Source organism: Camarhynchus parvulus, chromosome 14 (assembly GCF_901933205.1).
Source record: "Camarhynchus parvulus chromosome 14, STF_HiC, whole genome shotgun sequence".
Classification (NCBI taxonomy): domain Eukaryota; kingdom Metazoa; phylum Chordata; class Aves; order Passeriformes; family Thraupidae; genus Camarhynchus; species Camarhynchus parvulus.
In genome coordinates this window covers 12,601,912-12,622,172 of record NC_044584.1, presented here as the reverse complement: position 1 = coordinate 12,622,172, position 20,261 = coordinate 12,601,912, and the positions used below count along the sequence as shown (strand labels likewise).

General features: G+C 36.3%; 1 protein-coding gene across 1 annotated transcript in view; it reads right to left on the bottom strand.

Moving 5' to 3' along the window:
- Nucleotides 1-20,261, bottom strand: part of SNX29 (sorting nexin 29) — a 96,802-nt gene that overhangs the window by 74,769 nt on the left and 1,772 nt on the right. The window contains exons 2-11 of the mRNA XM_030957918.1: nt 16,417-16,481; nt 15,643-15,695; nt 15,085-15,209; nt 13,800-13,980; nt 11,995-12,065; nt 10,870-11,118; nt 8,507-8,873; nt 7,660-7,778; nt 4,406-4,487; nt 3,830-3,912 (exon numbers count right to left, since the gene is read on the bottom strand). Coding sequence (XP_030813778.1) covers nt 3,830-3,912; nt 4,406-4,487; nt 7,660-7,778; nt 8,507-8,873; nt 10,870-11,118; nt 11,995-12,065; nt 13,800-13,980; nt 15,085-15,209; nt 15,643-15,695; nt 16,417-16,481 — 1,395 coding nt within the window. The remainder of the gene's footprint in view (nt 1-3,829; nt 3,913-4,405; nt 4,488-7,659; nt 7,779-8,506; nt 8,874-10,869; nt 11,119-11,994; nt 12,066-13,799; nt 13,981-15,084; nt 15,210-15,642; nt 15,696-16,416; nt 16,482-20,261) is intronic.

Genomic DNA, 20,261 nt, shown 5'->3' with positions numbered 1-20,261 from the left:
CTGTGCTGTTTTGTGCTTGATGACATTTATGTTCTGTAAAGTAATATTAATGAAAGGCAATACACAACTGTTATTAAGGAACAGCATTCAATACCAACATATCTAAAAGTGAAGTGATAACATGAGGTCCATAAAGACAAAGATGATAACTAGTGAAGTTTTTCCTAAGAGGTAGTTTTGCAATAACTTCTTAAAAAATAGTTCTCATCTACAAACAAATAATTCCAAACTCTTCTTTATCAGCAAAAAAAGAACATAATATAAAAAAAAAATCAAGGAATGTACTAATTATATTTTTCATATTAAACCTCACTTCTTTTTGAACACTAGCAATATTCTTCCATTGCTGAAATTAATCTGTGGTGCCTAATTACTGATGAAGTGAGTATTTGCTCTAAAACATTTTTTAAATCCATTCCATACTTCATGCAAAATCTAGCTTCTAGAAAGCTTTCATAGGGTCACAGAGCATGAAATATATAATGCTTTGACAAACACCTGCCAGTTTCCAGCAACCTCCAGAAAATTCATAAGTTTCACAACTCTTGTGCTATTTAGCCAAAGATTGGAGCAGTATGATTTGCAATCACCTGTTGTGAAGAATGAGCTGTAAGTGAAATCATCCCTCAGAGTACACAAGGTCATGCAGCCTCCTCTGCAATCCTGCAGATAGAGTATCAGGGTGGGCTGGGAACAGTTTACAGGAATTTTTATTTTTTTTATTTTCATGAGTGAAAATTTACACAGATATTTTCAGAGACAAATAAGACTTCCAGCAGACTAGTTATATCTTAAATCAGAAGTCTGACCTTTAAAGACTTAAAGAGCCTGATGCTCCCTAAGCTGCCTACATGAACACTGTGTTTTAAGGCTTAATTTAGTGCTCAAAAACATTGTAAATATTATCTTGTCATGTCACTATTCACAGGGCAAATTTTAGCAGGAAACAAATTGTGTTGCCCTTCTACTGCATAGAAGAGTCCTGGTGAAAACCAAGTGTATAAAGTAAACTGCAGCTTTCCTCTCCCTGATGAAATACAAACACCCTCCCTTCACAGCTGTGCTTCCAAAGAAAACACAGGAATTGAGTACCTGCCCCTGACCTGGGCCAACTGGCCTACAGAACAGGTCAGGAGCTATTCAGAGGACACAGAAAGTACAAAAACACCTTATTCACTGACACAACCAGGAGAAAAATATAACATGGAGGTTTGATTACTCAGTAAAGCTCTTCAGTGATCATGAAAAGCTCTGGGATTTCTCAAGAATATATGAAAAAGAATGGAATGTTGTACAATGTTACAACCTTTCCTAACCTCTGTGGTCAAGCTCAATTTTAAAAACTGAAGAAAATGATAATGAAAAAACTAAATTACCAATTACTTCCTAAAACTAGCACTATAATAAAAGAACCTTATAAAGAAGAGCACAAGTAGTGTCCTTCTAAAATGAAAGTTTTGCAACTTATTCTTTTTTCTATTGCAAAAACAAAATGGAGAGACTTGTGCTGGTAGAAGAGATTGTTCTGGTGAAAAACAATGCTGAAAATACAATCTTCCAATAGCAACTCCTGAAACAGTGTTGTTTGTGATTCAAGTACAATAAGATAAAGACAACTTTTTTAAAAACTGAAATTACATAGCAGAGTAGATGCATAAATAGAAAATTTCTGACCAGCTTAACTCTTTATAAACTTGGTTATGACAAAACAATCTGCAAAGCTGGGCCAGTTTTCAAATTATGCCTGACATAAACAGCAAAGCTCTGTGGATTTCTCATGAGTGGTATTAGTATTTTTTGAGATGTATCTGTGGCTAAGTTAACCAATATCTTACAAATGCATGGGACATAATTCAGGAAAATAATTTGAAATGGCAGGACTTTGAAATTACAGCTTCTCCTAACTTACTAGCCTGCATATCAAAAGAAGTAACAAAAGTTCAGTCTTATACTAATAGGCTGGAACAAAAGCAAAAAAAGAATGTAATTTTTTTAAAATCCATTTCAGGTTTTGTCTCCAAAAGTAAGAAACACAGAAATCCAGTCACTGGAGACCTTACAGCTTTTCTCACTGCACTACTGCATTCCATTTTTCTTGCCTGATGTGTTAGAATCAGTTGCTATGCAACCAAGCTATAAGCCTCAGCATTTAATAATTCTTCTGCTAATTGCAACAGAGAGAAAGAGCTTCAGTGTCTGACTTTGTCATAGCACTGAATTCCTCCTGTAGAGAATCTACGACCAATAACAGCAAACTTGAAAAAAAGCATTTTTATTCAACATACCCAGGATCATCTATTGTAAAGGCAATCACTAATTCTATAAATGTATAGTCAGCTGAATTTTAATTATAATTATGATTATTTACTAGGTGTTCTACTGGCTTTATAGATGGGTTTGATATACTTCCCACCCTTCCTTTCACCAAAGCCTTCTCTGAACTGGGAAACTAATGATAGTGTGCACACTTCTGTTGATCCTGTGTTTCCATTTCATTTACAAATTGCTAAGTATTGAGAATTGAAAACCTCCAGATTTTCTTTCTATTTTATAGCTCTTACCTACACTGGGAAGTAACTGAGCAACTGAAGGAGACCAACGGCGGCCCCTGCTGGTACCTGACTCCCCTACAAACAGCAGAATAACAGAGTGCAGGGGCACCAGAAAACGGCCCTGTGCAATTCTCTGAGAAATAAGTAACAACAAAAGGATGCTGTAGGGATAACATTAACAGAGAATATCAAGTGAGCAAAGGATCACTGTAGCTAATAACAGTAAGTCCATTCCACACTTTAATCATGGGTCCTAGAGGTCCCAAACTAGTTTGCCACTTCGTGACATACTTTGCAAGAAAGGATTTTTCAGCTTTGTATAGCTCAGTCAGCAGACAGTACCAGAGCCTGAAACACTGCCCAGTGAAAATGTTTGTTTTATCTCCTTTAACAAAGGGATGCTGATATAGCATTTGGATATAACTTTAGAAAATGAGATTAGAATATCTGAAGATTTGGTTCATTTTGATGATTGCATGAATCAATTGCAGAAAAGAATCTTGGCTGCATCACTTCTAACTTCCCAAATGTCATAATTTAAAATTTGTACATATTGAAATTTATAAGAAGAAACAAACACACACCCAAGAGCTTTAGGAACAAAGCCAGTTCAGTTACAGAACATTCTGTACACTGAGGAACATAAGCACATACTGGGTTACATGTTTAGACATTCAGTTTAAGAACTAAGTCTTTGTTCTACAAGTGTATGCAAAGAAAAAAGATCAAATATGTGATAAACAAACTGCCTGTGCTTCTATTAATCTTCCTCTGCGGCAAAGACTATTTCATCCTGTCTAGCTCTGCTTTTAATACCACTGAAACATGACTGTCCTCCCCCTTAATCTTAACTCAAGTTTTTGTGAAAGTCCACATTTATGTTTGGAGCAGATTTTCATATCAAAACCACCGAAGGAGTGGGGTTGGTTTGTTTGTTTCTGACCAGCCATTAATGAAAACAGGCCAAATAAGCAAGACTACATCAGAACTAAGCCTCAATGTGTTCAGAACTTGTAGAAACTTAAAGACGTTAATCAAATCATTATTTTTCACTTAACTACTGAAGCTCCATTTAATATAAGGGTATATCAGCTGCAATGAAGCATAACCTGCCAATACAAACATCATTTTAGAGCAGTTATTATAAGATGACCAGAACATCAGAAATTAAGTGCTCCAAGACTCTCTAGGCAGATTTTATTGAAACAAAAATAGAAAGGGTTACAGGACTTTCAAAGTTATTTCTATCAATCTAGATGCATCAAGGAAGTACTTACTAATTGTCATGGATTCTGGCACAGTGGCTGAAGGCAACATACTGCTTAAAGTATTCACTTGAGCTGGAGGACTGACTTCCACTCTAGTCACAAAAGCACAGGAAAATCAATATATGAAAACAAAATCCTGAATTCAAAACTTAAGAAAAAATATTCCAGAAACTAGAATTGTTGTCCTATTCACCCATATTTAATCGAAATACGTTGAACAATCCTTTAATGTATCTCCTGGGAGTCTAATTTAAGCAAGCACACAAAAATTCAGAATTAAAAGGCCATGGAGAATACATTAAAAAAATAACATAAAAACCAACATAAAACCTATTTTCAAAACCAGGAAGCCAAGTGTGTTATTTGCCATGAGCAAGTTACTTCCTCAAGATAATTAGGAAAGTTCAGTGTATGAACTATGCAAAAAAGGCAATTGTAGGTTTTTTACATTTGTCTTTCCAAACATATGCAGAAGTATCCTGATGAGCAGTTGGTTTTGCAGTACAAAGTGCATTAGTTACCAATAAATTGGCAGCTGCAGGGTGAAGGTTTTGTTCTTTCAGGACAAACATATTTGGCACATACCTGTAAGGAAGATCAGATCTCCTGGGAACCAGTTCTACCGGATGAACAGCATGTTCATGCCCCTCTCCATTCTCCAAGTTATCTAAAGCAGAATGCACAAGCATTAGCTTCCTTTGGGTTACACTACTCAAAAAATAAAATAAAAAACATAAATCCAAAAGTTAGATAGTTACCTTTTTAAACAGAAACACTCAACTTACTATAGATTTTAAACACTTAATTCTGTCTCCAAAGCTGGCTTCTGCAAATTGACCCTGAATGCCAGCAGGATTGTCCAGACTCTTAGGAAAAAAAAAATCATAAAGCATTGCACAATTCCTAAATTATACTTGATATGTACAGAGTTACACAGCCACAAGGAGACTTTTTCCTGAAGTTACTTGTGCAAGCCCCCAGAGTTGAAGCACCTCATGACACCTCATGCTTACAACAAATCTGGTTGTGACTTGCAGGAGAAGAATTTGTGGTAAGTCCCCAGCACGTGAAACCTTGCAGAGACATCATTGCTTTCTGTATTCCCAACAGAGCACCACGGCTTTTCCCTGGCTCCTTACATCCCTGTACCAACCATCAGGAATCAGACAGATGAGATATTGTTTAAAAAGCATGAATAATGTGCATCTGTCCACAGATCCACAGCTGTCGGCACCAAAACATCCACGTCACTGAGCCTGTCATGGAGGAAGCTCAGGTGGAAACAAACAAAAATCATATTTTATTGATGTGTTCTGCATCTCACACTGTAAGGGCTACGAAGATACTACAAGACAATCCTAAATAGAACAGATTTAAAAAGCAGAAATTCTAGAAAATAAGTTAATGAGAAATAAAGTTATGTCAGAAAGTCTATGGAGGAGAAAAATTCTTTTTGAAGCCATAGAGTTTACTGAAGCTTAGTTCCTAAAATACATAATCCATTTTTGTTCCAAGCAACTGCATTTTGATGGAGGCTTTCTCATTTCTAGCTACCCAGAGATATGATATGCCCTGACACATCCCTGGAGCACTGCAACAGATTAATACTGAAAACACATATTAACATACAACACTATAGGTTATGCTATCTCAAATATATATATATGTGTGTGTGTGCATGTATTATTTATTGGTATTAAAACCTATAAACCAAAATATTGGGTTAAACTATGTATTTTACAAGAGCTCATTAAGCATATTTTAACAAAAAATATCACTATAATAATGAGCTTGGCTGTTAGTGGGCTGGACTGCCCTCAGAATAAGCTAATGCATGTTCCTTCTGACATCATTCATCCAGCACAAGTGCAACTCCCAGAGTCAAGCAAACAAGTGCCTAAGGCAGCTTTCAATCTCAGCAAACTGTCAGTGTGGCTGAGGAGAGGGTGCCTGGATCCCTGTGTATCCCTGTCCCTGACTGCTGGCACTTGGGTGTGCAATGGGCACTTGGGTGTGCAATGGGCACTCAGTGCAGCCCTCCCTGCACCCTCCATCAGCTCCTCCTGTTCAGAGGTGAGACCAGGAGAGCACACAGTGGGGTTGGGGGGGCTTTCCTAGCTCTGATCAACTGACTCCCTTCACCAGCCCAATGCTGGATCACTCTCACTTGCATGACAGACCACAAAGAGGGACAGAAGGAGGACTAAAAATATCTGTCCTGTGCCCAGAAGGGATCTGAATGGGCCGGTTGATCATCTCCAGTAGGCTGAGCACTGCATTCAGTTCTGAGATGAAGCAACACAAAACAAGGGGCTTTGGTGTCTTCTTAGCAAGGGTAAGCCCCTGGGACAGCTATGGATAAGATGCACACAGATATGAACAGACATCCTTTTTGGTCATCTGCCTCCAGAACTAAGTGTTGGCTTGCACTCCTGATTTTGGATTTCAGATCAAACCCCCAGCTCATGCTTCTGATGCCTTGTGACATTGACTGACAGCAACTGTGAGTTCCATTCCACACACACCCCTCACAGACAGGAATGGATTCTTGTATTCCAGATTCCAACCTGTGGATGTCCCCAGCAGTTTCTAGTTTGTATTGAAGAGATCACAATGCCACAAACTACTCAATGTTTTCTAAATCCATTCCTTTGTAAATTGAAAAAATATGGCAGTACAAGAAATAATTTAAAATGTCCTTTTTTTTTAACCACTGGCATTTCTTATGAGGTACATATTTTAAAATGCAGCAGAGGGCAGTGCAGCATTATTTTATGATTCACATTTTTGTCACTGAACTTACACAACTGAATTACACTTTTTCACAGGCCTTCAATCAACAATCCATTTAAACTCTTGAACATATTATAATGTGTATACAAAAAATATGAAATATACTACAATTAAAACACTATTTGAATACCACTGACAAGTTTTTAAATGGTCACTGAAATGGGTATACCCAAAGTTCAGCGTTATATGAACAGCTAGAAAAATATCAACAGGGTGAAGGGGAGGGCTGGTGCACTTTTTTTGTTTTTGGTACTAATACAGATATTGTAAACGCACAAGGCCTTCTTTTCCATTCCTTTAACGATTGTTATTGCTTGCTTCAAATGGTTCACATCATTCTTGAAGTGTCCCTCACTGCATACAGCTGCAGCTGATGCCAAAGAAGAGCCAATGGAGCTTACACTTACAAATGACGCTCACACACAGCTCTGTTAATTCACTATCAGCTTATAACCTGCAGAAAACTATTTGAGGATACTGGCACATGAAAAATTAGATGTGAGCTGGCAACTGGTGCTCACAGCTCAGAATGCCAGTCTTAGAATAAATAATCTCTGCAGATCCCTTCCAACCCAAACCATTCTACAATTCCCATATCCTTTTCTGAGCAAGTATTTCCTAGCCAATCATTCCTTATATGCTGTGTTTCAACAATTAACAGCTTCCATTGAACTGCTTCCAGCTGCTCTCTAATCTGTCAAGATTAATTTGAATTCAACTTCTCAAACACACTTGGAGCTTCTTGCAGCTTAGAGGTATCTAGAAAACAGATATGGATACTTTTTATACAACTATCCTAAACTTCAATAAAATACAAGACCACAGCTTAATCCCAATGGAACTCTGGGTTATTTTGACATTGATAACTCCCCCCTAACTAAGTAACTACTCAAATGGAGAACTCTGATTCAGAACTAGAATAAATTTGAATTGAACTTTTTTCCCAGTTGTGCAGTAACTGCTGTGTCTGTACAATCCTGTTATTTCTTACCATTGTCCCATGTTAGAATAAATGTTGCTGGAATTCTGTGAATTCAAATGCCCACCTGTTTGGGAGTAAGAGCCAACAGCACTGACAGGAAATAGAACATCTGAGTCATCATTCAGGACCTGCAGAGGACTCCAACTGCATATCTGAGAATTGCATGTGACTATTTCACGAGGCCTATTTAGAACAAACAAACAAACAAACAAACCAATCTATTTATACAGACAGTATTACTGTTCATAATGCTTATGTTTCTTTCAGAGATACCACTGCAAGAAAAATCTTTATTTCAATCTGCCTGCCAATTTCTTGGTCAGCCATATATTAATTGATTAAAGACCAAACATTCCAAAGCAGAGGAGACAAGCAGCACTTGCCTTTTTCTCTAAACGAATTTCTGTCAGAAATAAAGAAAGCATATCAGTATCTAAAATTATTTTTTCTCTCTCAGTTTTTTCCTGCCTTGTTGAACTGTCTACACTCTGATGTAACAAGCTTACTCTGTTTAAAATACACCTTTTTATTGTGAAGCCAAAATAGAACTGCTATCATACTAAGAATAAGGAAACATCAAGTAGGCCAGAACTATATCCTGGTTATATTGTGCCAGAGTTTTAACAACTGAGAACTTGAAGGAGAACAAGAACTCTGATATCTCAAAATTTGGGGTTTCAGTGAAACTTAGAAGCAAAACATCATCACTGCAGTGGCCCATATTGTTTAAACAGTAAAAAGAAAAAAAAAGAGTGGAAAAAAAATGTGGGGGAGGAGAAATAGGGAGAGAAAAAAAAGAGAGAAAATCTATAGTTCAGTTCAACACAGGAATTTCCAGTGGCCATAAAAGAAAGGGAGGGGTGGAGGGGAAGCATGGAAAGTTTACCACTATCTCCTGCACCATTACTTACTTTTCAGAAGCTTCAGTTCCACCCTCTGTGCCTTTATTTCCTAATGATTTTCCATACAGCTCATCCTCATCTGCATCTTCATCATCAATGCTCTTCACATCCAGTTTCTGGTATTCACACTCTCCATTCATGAATACTGAATTGTTCTTCCACGAATGGTTACTTTCACTCCCATTCAGATTTTTTCCCAGAGTGCTTTCAGATGAAGACAATGCAAGAACTGAAGATCTGTCTACACTCTCCTCTGAACTTTCTCCTGTCAGAGTCTTTGTGCAATCCCCCAAGTTTTGCTCATCTTCCTCTTCATCAAATGAGATAATATTAGTCACCCTCTTCTTCTTTTTTCGATCTTTTTTGTATTTCAAATCTAGTAGTAATACAAAGTTTTTACACAGTTTAGAAAAGAGAAATAATATATGAGATATGTTTTTTTCTTAAAAGAGCTCATGTACTAACTTACTCTAATCAAGAAAAAACCACTCAGATCTACATGGCATTCATTATCGTTCCATTCACATGAGCTTTTAAATCTCTAATTACCAGCTTTATTTTATAAGTCTTACATAATTCAGATTTTAAAAGATATTCTGGAGATGCATTCATAACATGATTCAGTTGAAACTGGACAAAAAGTTCTACAAACCCATGAAATTAAATTTAAAATAATAGGTTAGCCTTCCTGTCACTTCCTCCTATGGACTACACCTAGTATACAATGCAGAGGAGGTCTGCACAACAGAGAAAATATGAAGCACTTTCAGAGGAAAAACTGAAAAAAACAAACTCACAACACGAACAAAATCCACAACCTGCAATCAAATAGTTTTGTCTATTCTCTAAAAATTGAATAGTCAGCTTTCAGCTAATTAGCTCTTGGTCTAGAAACACAGTGAAATTCTCTCTGATTACACCAGATGTATTCAGTGACAGCACTTATTTTTACACTATTACCTATTCTCTCTGAATCTGATGTGCATGTGAAGCTAATGCAAAGCTGAAGCACTCCAAGAAATATCAGAAATCACTCACCAAGACACCTCACCCCGGGACCAAATTGCTTTGTTTAATTCAAGTCCAGCTGTTATACATCCACAAAGCACACTAACATACTTGTAAAATGATGTTAAAACCCATTCTGGTTGCAAATAGAATTACAACAAAGAACACAGACTTCAATGGAAACATCTGACTTGCTCTAATGTTCCACATGTAATTGCATTTGAACAAACTCAATTTTTTTTTAAGTGGCATTTCACTGGAAGTTGTTCCTTTCATGTTCTGTATACACATGTGCTGCACACACCAGGTAGATCATGTTGTGGAGTCACAAGCACCATATGGTCAATTACTGCCTTTCATCTTGCAAGGCTATTCTGTACTAACAAAGTTATCCCAAATCAAGTATCACATACAATTTTAATCTCATTTAAGTGCTATACAACAAAAGCTTTACCACAAGTTTGTTCTAAAAACTGTGTTTTAAGACAAAGTCTATTTTAGTGCCAATAAAAAACAGATTTTATCTCAACTTCTGTTCCTACCAGATTCTCATGTGGGGTTTGTCCTTTTTTCTCATAACCAAAACAATTTATTGCCTAAATTCAAACCTTGTTTCTTAATTGAAAAGCACATAAATCTTCCTGCTGTTTTGTACTTTCACAAAGCAAAACAAACTTTTAGCTCAACTTCCAGAAACAGAGATAATATTACTTTGTTAATTTTGGAACAAAAAATATATAACGAAAATCAAATTTTCCTTGACTGATTTCAAATAATAAGAGATTAAGACTTTGGGTCTTTGTTAGTACTAACATCATACAAGCTGGTTGGAACACTAAGAACTCTAAAGGTAAAGAGTGTATGAGTAAATCTTCATTTAGGCAATTATCTGCTTTGCATAGGAATTCAGACTGTAAACACAGTCACTACTTGAAGCAGATTATAAGCTAAGATTTGCAGCTGATATTTAACAAAATATATAAGTCACTTTATGTCTGACTTGCAAGGTGGCAAAAGACAACGTTAAAAATGAAAAATCATTACATCACAAACTTCAAAACATAATTTTGTGAACAAGAAACTAAAACTCAGGTCACAAGCAAAGCTCTACCAATAAAACAGTTTAGCTATCCTCTCACAGAGATACAAGAATGCTGAAATACACAGTTACCATCCAGTATTCATACCCAAAATTTCCATTTTCATATTTTTTAATTACCCTCTCAAGTGGTTTGTATGCACAGTGCATTTATTTTAAGACTTCTGCTCTACAATAGTACATTAAAAGTAAATGTAAAAGTTATTTAAATGCACTTGAATATTTCCTAAGTTTCTGAATGGCACTAACATTGATAGAGGCTTACCAGCATTGACATTCCTGGGCAGAACAGGCAGTGGGTCAGAGTCCTGCTCAGGTTTGATGAGAATGGAGACTGCAGACGAGGCAGTGATCTCCCGCAGGAGGCTGCTGACACCCTGAGTGGACTCCTTCAATAAGGAAGTTACATTTTGTGTGGATTCCTTCAACAAATCTGACACAGTGGGTGTGCATTTGCTCTGCCCATTTAAATCCTTATTATCAATGTTGATAGCAAAAAGAATGGAGTTCAGACCTTCAGAAAAAAGAAAGGGGAAAAGGAGACCACAAATGCACCATATACTGCACATGCAAGTTATGAACATAGAAGCTAAGGATTAATGAAATTGTGACATGGAAAACATTTTTCCCAAAAATCTCCCACAGTTCCCAGTGCATGAATTCTTATTCTTTCATGTACCATTCATTCCTTTCTAGATTATATTCAAGCTGATGCAATCAGTTCTGAATTCTTCTTGATGGCTGTTCAGCTGCACATTAAATAATCAAAAAGTACTGAGAATTCATTTATTTATAACCTTTTATTTAAACCCATTTCACTGCAACTTTACTATCTGCTGGTTCCTATATTCTATTAGCAAAAATACCCGAGAACCCTGTCTGGCAGAATGAAGCATGTGACCATGTACCTGAAAAAAGGGGTATAAAAGGCAATAATGCATCACTTCTGTGGATGAACTCTGGAAAAGGAAATTATTTGTTATCATTCCTTACTCTTACTCTCCCTTATCTGAATTTACCTGTAATTTTGATCTTACTATAAAATTCCATCATTACTCTTTTTCAGTCAGGAATAACCACTTTGCTTCTCTAAACTGCACTGGTTTTAAGTTAGCCTTGACTGATGAAGAGTTAAAATTTTATGTGGAAATTTTTTGAGTTGTAAGAAGGCCAGATGCAGGATTTTAATAATCCACCAATTCACAGCATAAATTGGCATAATACCTTGACTGCTCACCATGGCTGTGCCTCTGACACACACTCTCCACATAAACAAAGTGTATTAGAGAAAATACAGTGTGTTAGAGAAATCCTCACAAGCAGAAACAGATGCAACACCCTAAAATGCAGTAGTTTTCCAAGAGCAGCAATACTGAAGAGAAAGCCTTACCAGCTGCCATTGTAGGGATCATGCTAGAACGTTCCTCATCCATCATAAAAGACCAGTCTTCATAGAAGACACTGTAATTTAAAGGGGAAAAAAGGACATGCAATGCTATAGTAATATATACTTCACTTCTGAAAGACAAAAAAACTCTGAAGAATAAGTAGGAGCACCCCAAAGGATGAAATTTTCTGTCACAGTAACTCCTTGTAGGTTCTGAAATTGATAACTGTTCAGATGGTTCTAAAAAGACATGCTAAAGAGTATTTTTTTCTTTAGTTTTAGCTCTGCACTTTCCACTCAAGGTCTGGGGGTTTACACTGCATTAGCAATCACAGCATTTCTCTGTACCTATTGCTATACATGTTTTGTATAAGCTTAGAACACATGAACACAAACAAAACAAAAATGTTCCTTTTTTCTTGAGCAATCTGCTCTGGTGGAAAGGGTCCCTGCCCATGGCACAAGGGCTGGATTACACAATCTGTAAGGGTCCTTTCTAACCCAAATCCTAATACTCTATGGTTCTGTGACCTGTTTCAATATCCAAACCCACACCAATTACCCTAAATAGTTAGGGTGAACTATGAATTTGGATGTAAAAAACCACGTTTTTTCACTGTGAACACATAAATTTAGTTGTGCTAAGCCTGGTTCTTTCTAGCAGCAGAATGCTGGTTTTTTACTATCAACATTCAGTTAATTAAACAACAAAACAGATAGCAAGAAAACCCTCAATCTATATATTAAACAACTCTGACAGATTCATTTAAAAGTTTCCAAAACATATAATTGGGGATGTAAACTGATTCTGTAAATCCCATTGGAATTTGGGTAACATTTAAGTCTTAAAAATTCTGGAATAAACCTTTTTAGAAATAGCATTACAATGCAGTGTGCTGATAATCCTGATACTCTGCAAGTATTGCTACAAGCATGAGAATAATTGGTGACACAGCAATCCAAGTCACTAATTTCCTAATGGTTTTCAGACCTTTTTCTTTATTTCATTTGTCTTTATTTGATTTCTCCAAAATCTATTTTGCAAGAAAGCTACAGATGACTGGAACAAACTAGAAATGAAGAGGAGATACTAATGAACTCAGTTCAGGCAATAATCTTATCCACTACATCCATTAATCAATGCAAATGAATAAAATGCCTTTCTGCTGAATCCACTGGACTTGATCAAGTGGTTTGAGCAAGCTCAACAGTTATTGATTAAGTAAGGAAAATGCCTCAAGTTTTCATAAAGAAAAGAAGCTGAAGCCATATGAGAAAAAGGCAGGACTCAGTTTATGAACTTAAGTGCATTTTGCACTTCCAAAGTACTTTAGGATTTCACAACGTGTAGTAAGTTATTCTTAGTAACTGTAACAAAAGGTTCACAAACTGCTACCTAACCACTTCTGCAGCTGCAGCTCCCCACTGCTGCACTGCTGGAGCTCTGCAATTACAGGATCTCCAAAAGACAACAGGCGATTACCACTGAAGAAATGAGATCAGACATGGCTGCAGTTGTGTACTATTTCAGTGGAATGAGAGAGGCACCTTAAAGTGTGGTGTCCAGGCTGCAGTGAGGAAAACAGCTGAAAGAACAGGGAAGGGATTTAGGGAAGAGTTCACATATTGATATAGGCACAAGTTACTACCTTAATGGCTGACAATAATTTTTAAAAATTATTTTAAGTGACTTGACAGGCGTAGCAATAAATATGGGGTACTAGGACAGCTGTGGCTTTTGGTTGTTGCCTGGGGTTTCAGCCATCGTCAGCACATTTCCTGCACTACAAAGGCGACAGATCCAGTACCTGAGGCGACTCTTATCTGCAAGCAGCATATGCACGTATCTTTCCAGGGAATGCTCATTCAAAGCACAGCGCAGCCAAGCCCGGCCTCTGCCGATGTCGGTCGTGATGGCCTTCAGAGAGTAGAAGCGCTGCAGCTCGTGTCTGTTCAGCACTTCTTTCACATAATACCAGAACACTGGCTCTGGAATTAAGGATTAATAATAGCGATAATGACAACCACTCTACCAAGAAAACCACTAAGTTCATACCTGAATACACTTACATGTAAATTTATAAAACAAACAGGTAACAATATAACTTTGAACAAAGGTGAATCATTTACTCTCCTTGTGCAACCCACCAGTTAAATAAGTTATTTATTCCTACAGAACTCGGGCTGTTTAAGCACTTAGAACTTTTCACTTCATTGAAAAAGCCACACAAATTAAAGGATTTGATCTGACACTTTTACACAGAATTCACATTTAAAAGCACATTTAAGCTAGTATTTTATCCACAGGTTCATATGTTCAACTAGAAACATATTATGGAAGGGAAAAGATTTCTTTAGAACTCTATGTTACTGCTAATGTGAAATGTTGGAGGGCAGGTCCAAAGGAACAGGTAGCTCCAGAATTTGTAGACATGTAAATAACAAATTCATGTTACTTTAGAAAACAGAAGTGTTGAATTTGAATATCTTTTTCCACTAAACACTTTCTGTGCGCTTTTCTCAAATATTGATAAAAACTGATCAGTTTTTAGATCAGATAGTTCTGATTAAAGAAAAGAGAAACATCATGGTGAAGAGAAAAATAAAGGAATCTTTTATTGAATGTGGAGAAAGTAATAAAAACCAACCCAACCAATACAAGCAATATAATTTTTTTTTCTAAAATTACATCAATAACTAGAAGTTAAACCTATCTGACATATATAGAATATGGCATTTAAAGAACTGAGTAAGACAACGTCAAGAATGAAAACATTGTTTTAAAAACTTAACACCAAAACTACACAACCCTGATCCCTGCCAGAATTCAAAATAAATTTGCCACTGTACATAATGCAACAGAAGGAAGTGCAGATTTCCTAACAGCAACTTCTAGAGAAACTTGGAATGCAAGTTAAACTAGACTAAGAAGCAACAGTCATCTTCACTGCTACTTCTACAACACATCAAGTGTAAAGTATCCTACCAACAATGCGCAGTTTGGTGCAATGCTTCAAACTTCTTTTTTAAATTATATCTCTTGACTCAACATAAGAACTAATTAAAACAGGAGAGCTACAATAAGCAACTTACCTGTTTCAGTTTTGCTGGAGAAACCTGCTGCCTGTTTGATTGCTGCTGCTGTCAGTGCCAATCCCCGGCTCCTCCTCAGGCCATGCTGGAACACAGCTTCGAACTGAGCACACAAACAGGTCACTCTGCAACAGAATTTTTAATGAACTCATGTAAAAGGAACTATGAAAAAATCATAGTGAAAATCAACTATGTTTCTATACAGCAACTTTATTCCAGATCTCTGAATAAGAAATGTAAAGTAAACCATTATCTTATAAGCAGTGAAAGATCCCTCCTATGCAGTAATCTCATTATTTGCCGGCAGTATAATCTACTTATACCCACAGCCTCATCATAATGATTGAAAGCTGAGGCTCAGGTTACATTCAGAAGAATTGGCAATCAATTTGAGAAATCACCCTCACCTACTAGAGGGGCTGTTAAGCATGTTATTTCAGCTTCAAATCACCTACCTTTCATGCAATGCAATTTTTTGAGCATGTCAGATATTTTGTGCCATATGTTTGATGTCATTATGATGCAAAATCTAAGCATGTTATTCTCAGACTATTTTACCTGCTATCTGAGTCTGAAGCAATTTCTTTTCTTCCTCCAAATCGTATTTGACACTGCAATAAACAGATTTTAAGAAATTTTTAGAACTTTTTGTTATACTAAATAAATTCAGTTTTCTACACTATTTGTACATATGAAACAAAGTCATATCAAAAAAGGAAGCAGCACAAAATAGAGCACTGCAAAATACAGCCTGCATCCAAAAAGTGCTCTAGAGCATCATGTTACACTAATGGGCTGCTCTTGCAGTTCAAACAGATCTTTGCTAGCCAGAGCAACACACCTGCAGCTCCTTCAGTAAACTGAAAACTGTGTGGAAATTACTACTTTTGAGTTTTAAATGTGCACCCACAAAACCAAACATTGCTCCTACCCAGCACAGTGCTACAATTACAGAGCCACTCTTTAAAAAGCATTTCACTGGCCTACTTGTGAGGAATACTTTTACCTCTCAAGCTCTTTCAAATTGACTCCAGTCTATGAAATTCTATTTGCTGAACTTCACATTGACACAAATATATATTGTATAGTATTATATATATTTTAAATAGATCTATTACAAATATAACCTGTCCAGAACAAGAATTTTAAATAAATACTGCACAGTAGTTCTTTGCTAGCAGACAAAAACTCAGCTGTACTATGAAAGCCACAATTTCTTCATTTCCTTTTCTTCCTTTTCCTTCTCTTTGTTAAAGAGAAAGCAAAGACAGTCCCTGCTAGTAGTGACATCTCTGAGTAAGCCAGTGCAGAAACGTCTGTTGGATTTCTCACCTGTTTAACTGCATCCAGCAGCCGCTCTAGAAGAAATTGTCTTTTTGTGTCGTTGGTCTGTGAACCTGAAATCCAACCAAATCATATCATTTTAAAAGATACTGGTTTTTAAAATACATTTGGGCCAATACAGATGTCTCTCTTTTGGACCCTGAAAACTTTCTTCCCATGCCAATTATTCCACTAAATTAACTAATGTATTTTCTCTAAGTAAAATGATGCAGTATAACTATGCTTTGAGGTTTCAAGTAGCCTTTCTCTAACAGGCAGCAATACTGTTTCAAATATCATCTTGATTCTTACTTTAGTAACATTTTGAAGATACATTTCACCAGTACCAAATACAAAATAATTATTCAAACTGATGCACAGCTTGCCCAGAGCTTCTTAGCACTACTACCAGTGTAGTACAGCATCACAGAACTAGAAAAGAATGGAAAACAAGAATGAGACACCAGGACTATCTTCTTACTGTCAAACCTTACTGCAGAAAGAGCTTTAAGTCAGGTGAACAGAGAGCAACTGCTACAGTAAATCCCTTAAAATTTAACCACCAGCATAGTTCTTCTGATTAACACCTATAAGATCTATTTTGTTACTATATAAGGAACTATGCAAGACAATCTTTAACTTCTCAAGCTATTTCAACAATACCACAATACTTTGCTTTTTGGAATATCCTTTATAAACTCCCATGAATATGGTAAAATTTAGTCTTTAAGATAACTTACATTGCCTCTGTAATTTCTTCATTCTCTGCTTAAGTTCAAAGCATCCATCAGAAACCTCTGTGACCTCTCTTGGGTTTAAGTCATTCTATTCTCCTTTCTCTCTCAAAGAACACAGAACCAATGTACACATGGATTGAAAGCCAATTATCCAAACTCTGCAGGAGCAAATTGCTCCCAACACTGAAAATCAAACACCACACACCAGCAAAGAGAGATGACATCAAAGATATGCGCTTCCTCTTGCTATCCAAGTGTGAGGTCCAAATCCCAGAATTTCCTATCTTCATAATCCCATTCAAAACAGTTTGCTTTTAAACCAGCAGGATATAACAGAATTTGTTGAAATGATTCTGCCTTTAAATATGTATACTCACATAACATATAAATATTCATTATACTGATATAATGTATTTTATATATTCATATTAATCTATAAGTATATTAATAGAATTCATATTCTATATAGTTTCATAGAGTCCTTAAGCAGAAGAAAACCCCCACAGTATGTCAGAATAATGAAAACAACAGGAAAAACATGCAAACATAGCTGCTAAGCAAGCTTCTCAATGCTGGTTTTGCTGATACAGGGCATTTCCAAGAAGTTGTGCTTCCCATTTTGAACTCTGACTCAAAGTGTGCAGACATGTGATGTGTGAGGTCTGAGGCTGTTAGTCAAGCACTCCAGTGCACACAAACAATGTCCAGTGCCAGTCCAAGACTCCAGGTTCAAACCCCACACCAAATGGGTTTTAACTTCCTAACAGCTATGCCAGTTATGCCAGTGTGAAGATAAAGCTAAATTCATATAATCCCTATGATTCCACTCTGTGCTCCTTCAGAGATTACAATTTATTAAACAATATTCAATGTTCTTACCATGCATACATTGCCAAAATGGACATGTATACATGCCTATGTATCCATTTGCTTTATAATAAATCACATCACCATAAAATAAGGAAAACAATCTCAACTTTCAGAGCAGCCTCTCATGCTCAGTAACACTGAATATACACAGCTCTGCAGATTTTCTCTGCTGTTTCAAAACTCATTACTCTTAGTCTTACACTACCCACATACCTGCAAGAGGCACAACACAATATTTCTCTTTATATTAATAGCTTGAGATAACATCAGAACAAATTCATGAAATTAATAATTTCATGACCAGAAAAACATCTATCAAATGAAAATATTAGTAGGTGGACCAAGTTTGTCTTCCAAATGCAATACATGTTAGTTTTTAAATTCACATCTCTTTGGACTCTGTATCTATTTGGTAACAGAAATGGTTTGCAACTAGATTCCAAACTGTGATCAATATAAAAATGCATAAATACAGAATACTTACTGATGTTCATTATACTAATTAATGCCTTAAACCACTAAAGCATGTGATACCAAACAACCTCAACTTTACCAGACTGAATGTAATGTGTATTTTCTCTTTATTTTACTTGTAAATCTGCACTACTAGCAATCATTACTTCAGGAGATTACAACCAATAATTCCTGAAGCAGTTCAGATCACCCTCACCATGAACAGGGCTATAAGACCATGTCATGTGTCTGCTGAGGGCTTAGCTGAAGTTTCTATTCAATGCACATCCTAAATTCTTTTGCTTAACAGAAATTTTACAGGTACAAGGAAAAGAATATTCACTAAGTCTGTTTTTGTTTTTTTTTAACTGAAAGATTAGGTTACGTCTCTTTTCATGCTGGGGGTATATTTTTCTTTGTAACAAGTCTAGAAAATATGGTATTTTTTAGTGATGGTTTTGTTTCCAGTAGGTGGAAGGTAAAAATACATCTCTACTAACTCTATTGAAGATTTAGTTCTTCCATATTTTCATTTTCTAAACTAAGTCTTCAGGAAAAAAAAGACATCTTTTCATACCAGAGCACCAATTAAGTGTGATCAACTCCAGCTGACTTTAAGAGTGTATTCCAAACTGACTAAAATACCCTTCTCCTTATTCAGAATAGCAGTAAAAACTACAGCAACACACATACAAATACAAAACATAGAATGCATAAAAACAGCATTACTCAGAAAAAGGCTGTATTTAGAATATTGCCATAAAAAAGGAAGTTCATACGGGACTCTAAAAATAATTGTGAAAACATAAGGTTGAAAAACTCAGAAACTTCAAGAGACTCCTCCCACCAACATCTACTCAGTCAAAAAGGGCTTAAAATAGGCTCAGGTACTGCACCTGCCTCTGTGACCCTCTTCATTTTCTCTTGTTCAAGGTCATGCTTTCTTATTTTTCAAACAAACCTCTCTCCATGCTATGACACAAACATCCACATCTACAGCAGCAGCAAACTGCATCTAAGTAAAGGAAAGCTGGATTTTCATCCAGTACTTCCTAGGTAACGCCCTCTTCAGCACCACATGCAGCATATAAGTAAAATAAATAAATCTCATGTTGCTCTTATATAACTTGCATTTATGTCCTGAATGCAATATTTCAGACTGCAATCCCTTTTGCTTGCTCTAATGCAGGTTCTGATGGCACAAGTTTAAAACAAAACAAATACAGACCTAATCTAAATGCTACCTTATACTACCTTATTATGATTCTACTGCTCTACTCCCCCAACCACGAGTTGTATTTTTAAGTTTTTGAAACTGTCATTAAACCAATGACAACACCCCCAATTCTTGACAAACACATAAATCTTGTATCCTTGTATTATTTGCCTTTAAAGTTTAGCCTACTCAGCACTGTAGAATAAAATATGAGTATGCAATTAGTAAGCAGCATTAGTAATATTAAGGTGAGGCTTACATCAACAGGAATTTACCTTCATATCCACTAGAAATACACTGTAGCTAAAGAAAATAAACATTAACCATAATTATAGCCACTAAGAAGTTCTTCCCTCTATATTTTAGGAACACCTCTGTTAAAAGGGCTAAAACTGGGCGTAGAAGTACATACAGGCAGTGCTGTTACAGGCACTAAAAGAAGGATACAGTTAAAACTGATGAGAGGTTAACATCAGCCATCTCCCTTATCTGAAACAAGCATGATGGTGATATCTCAGATACTTCTCTGTTCTGATCAGTTTGACTTATATTATTCTAGAAAAATACTGTATAGCATT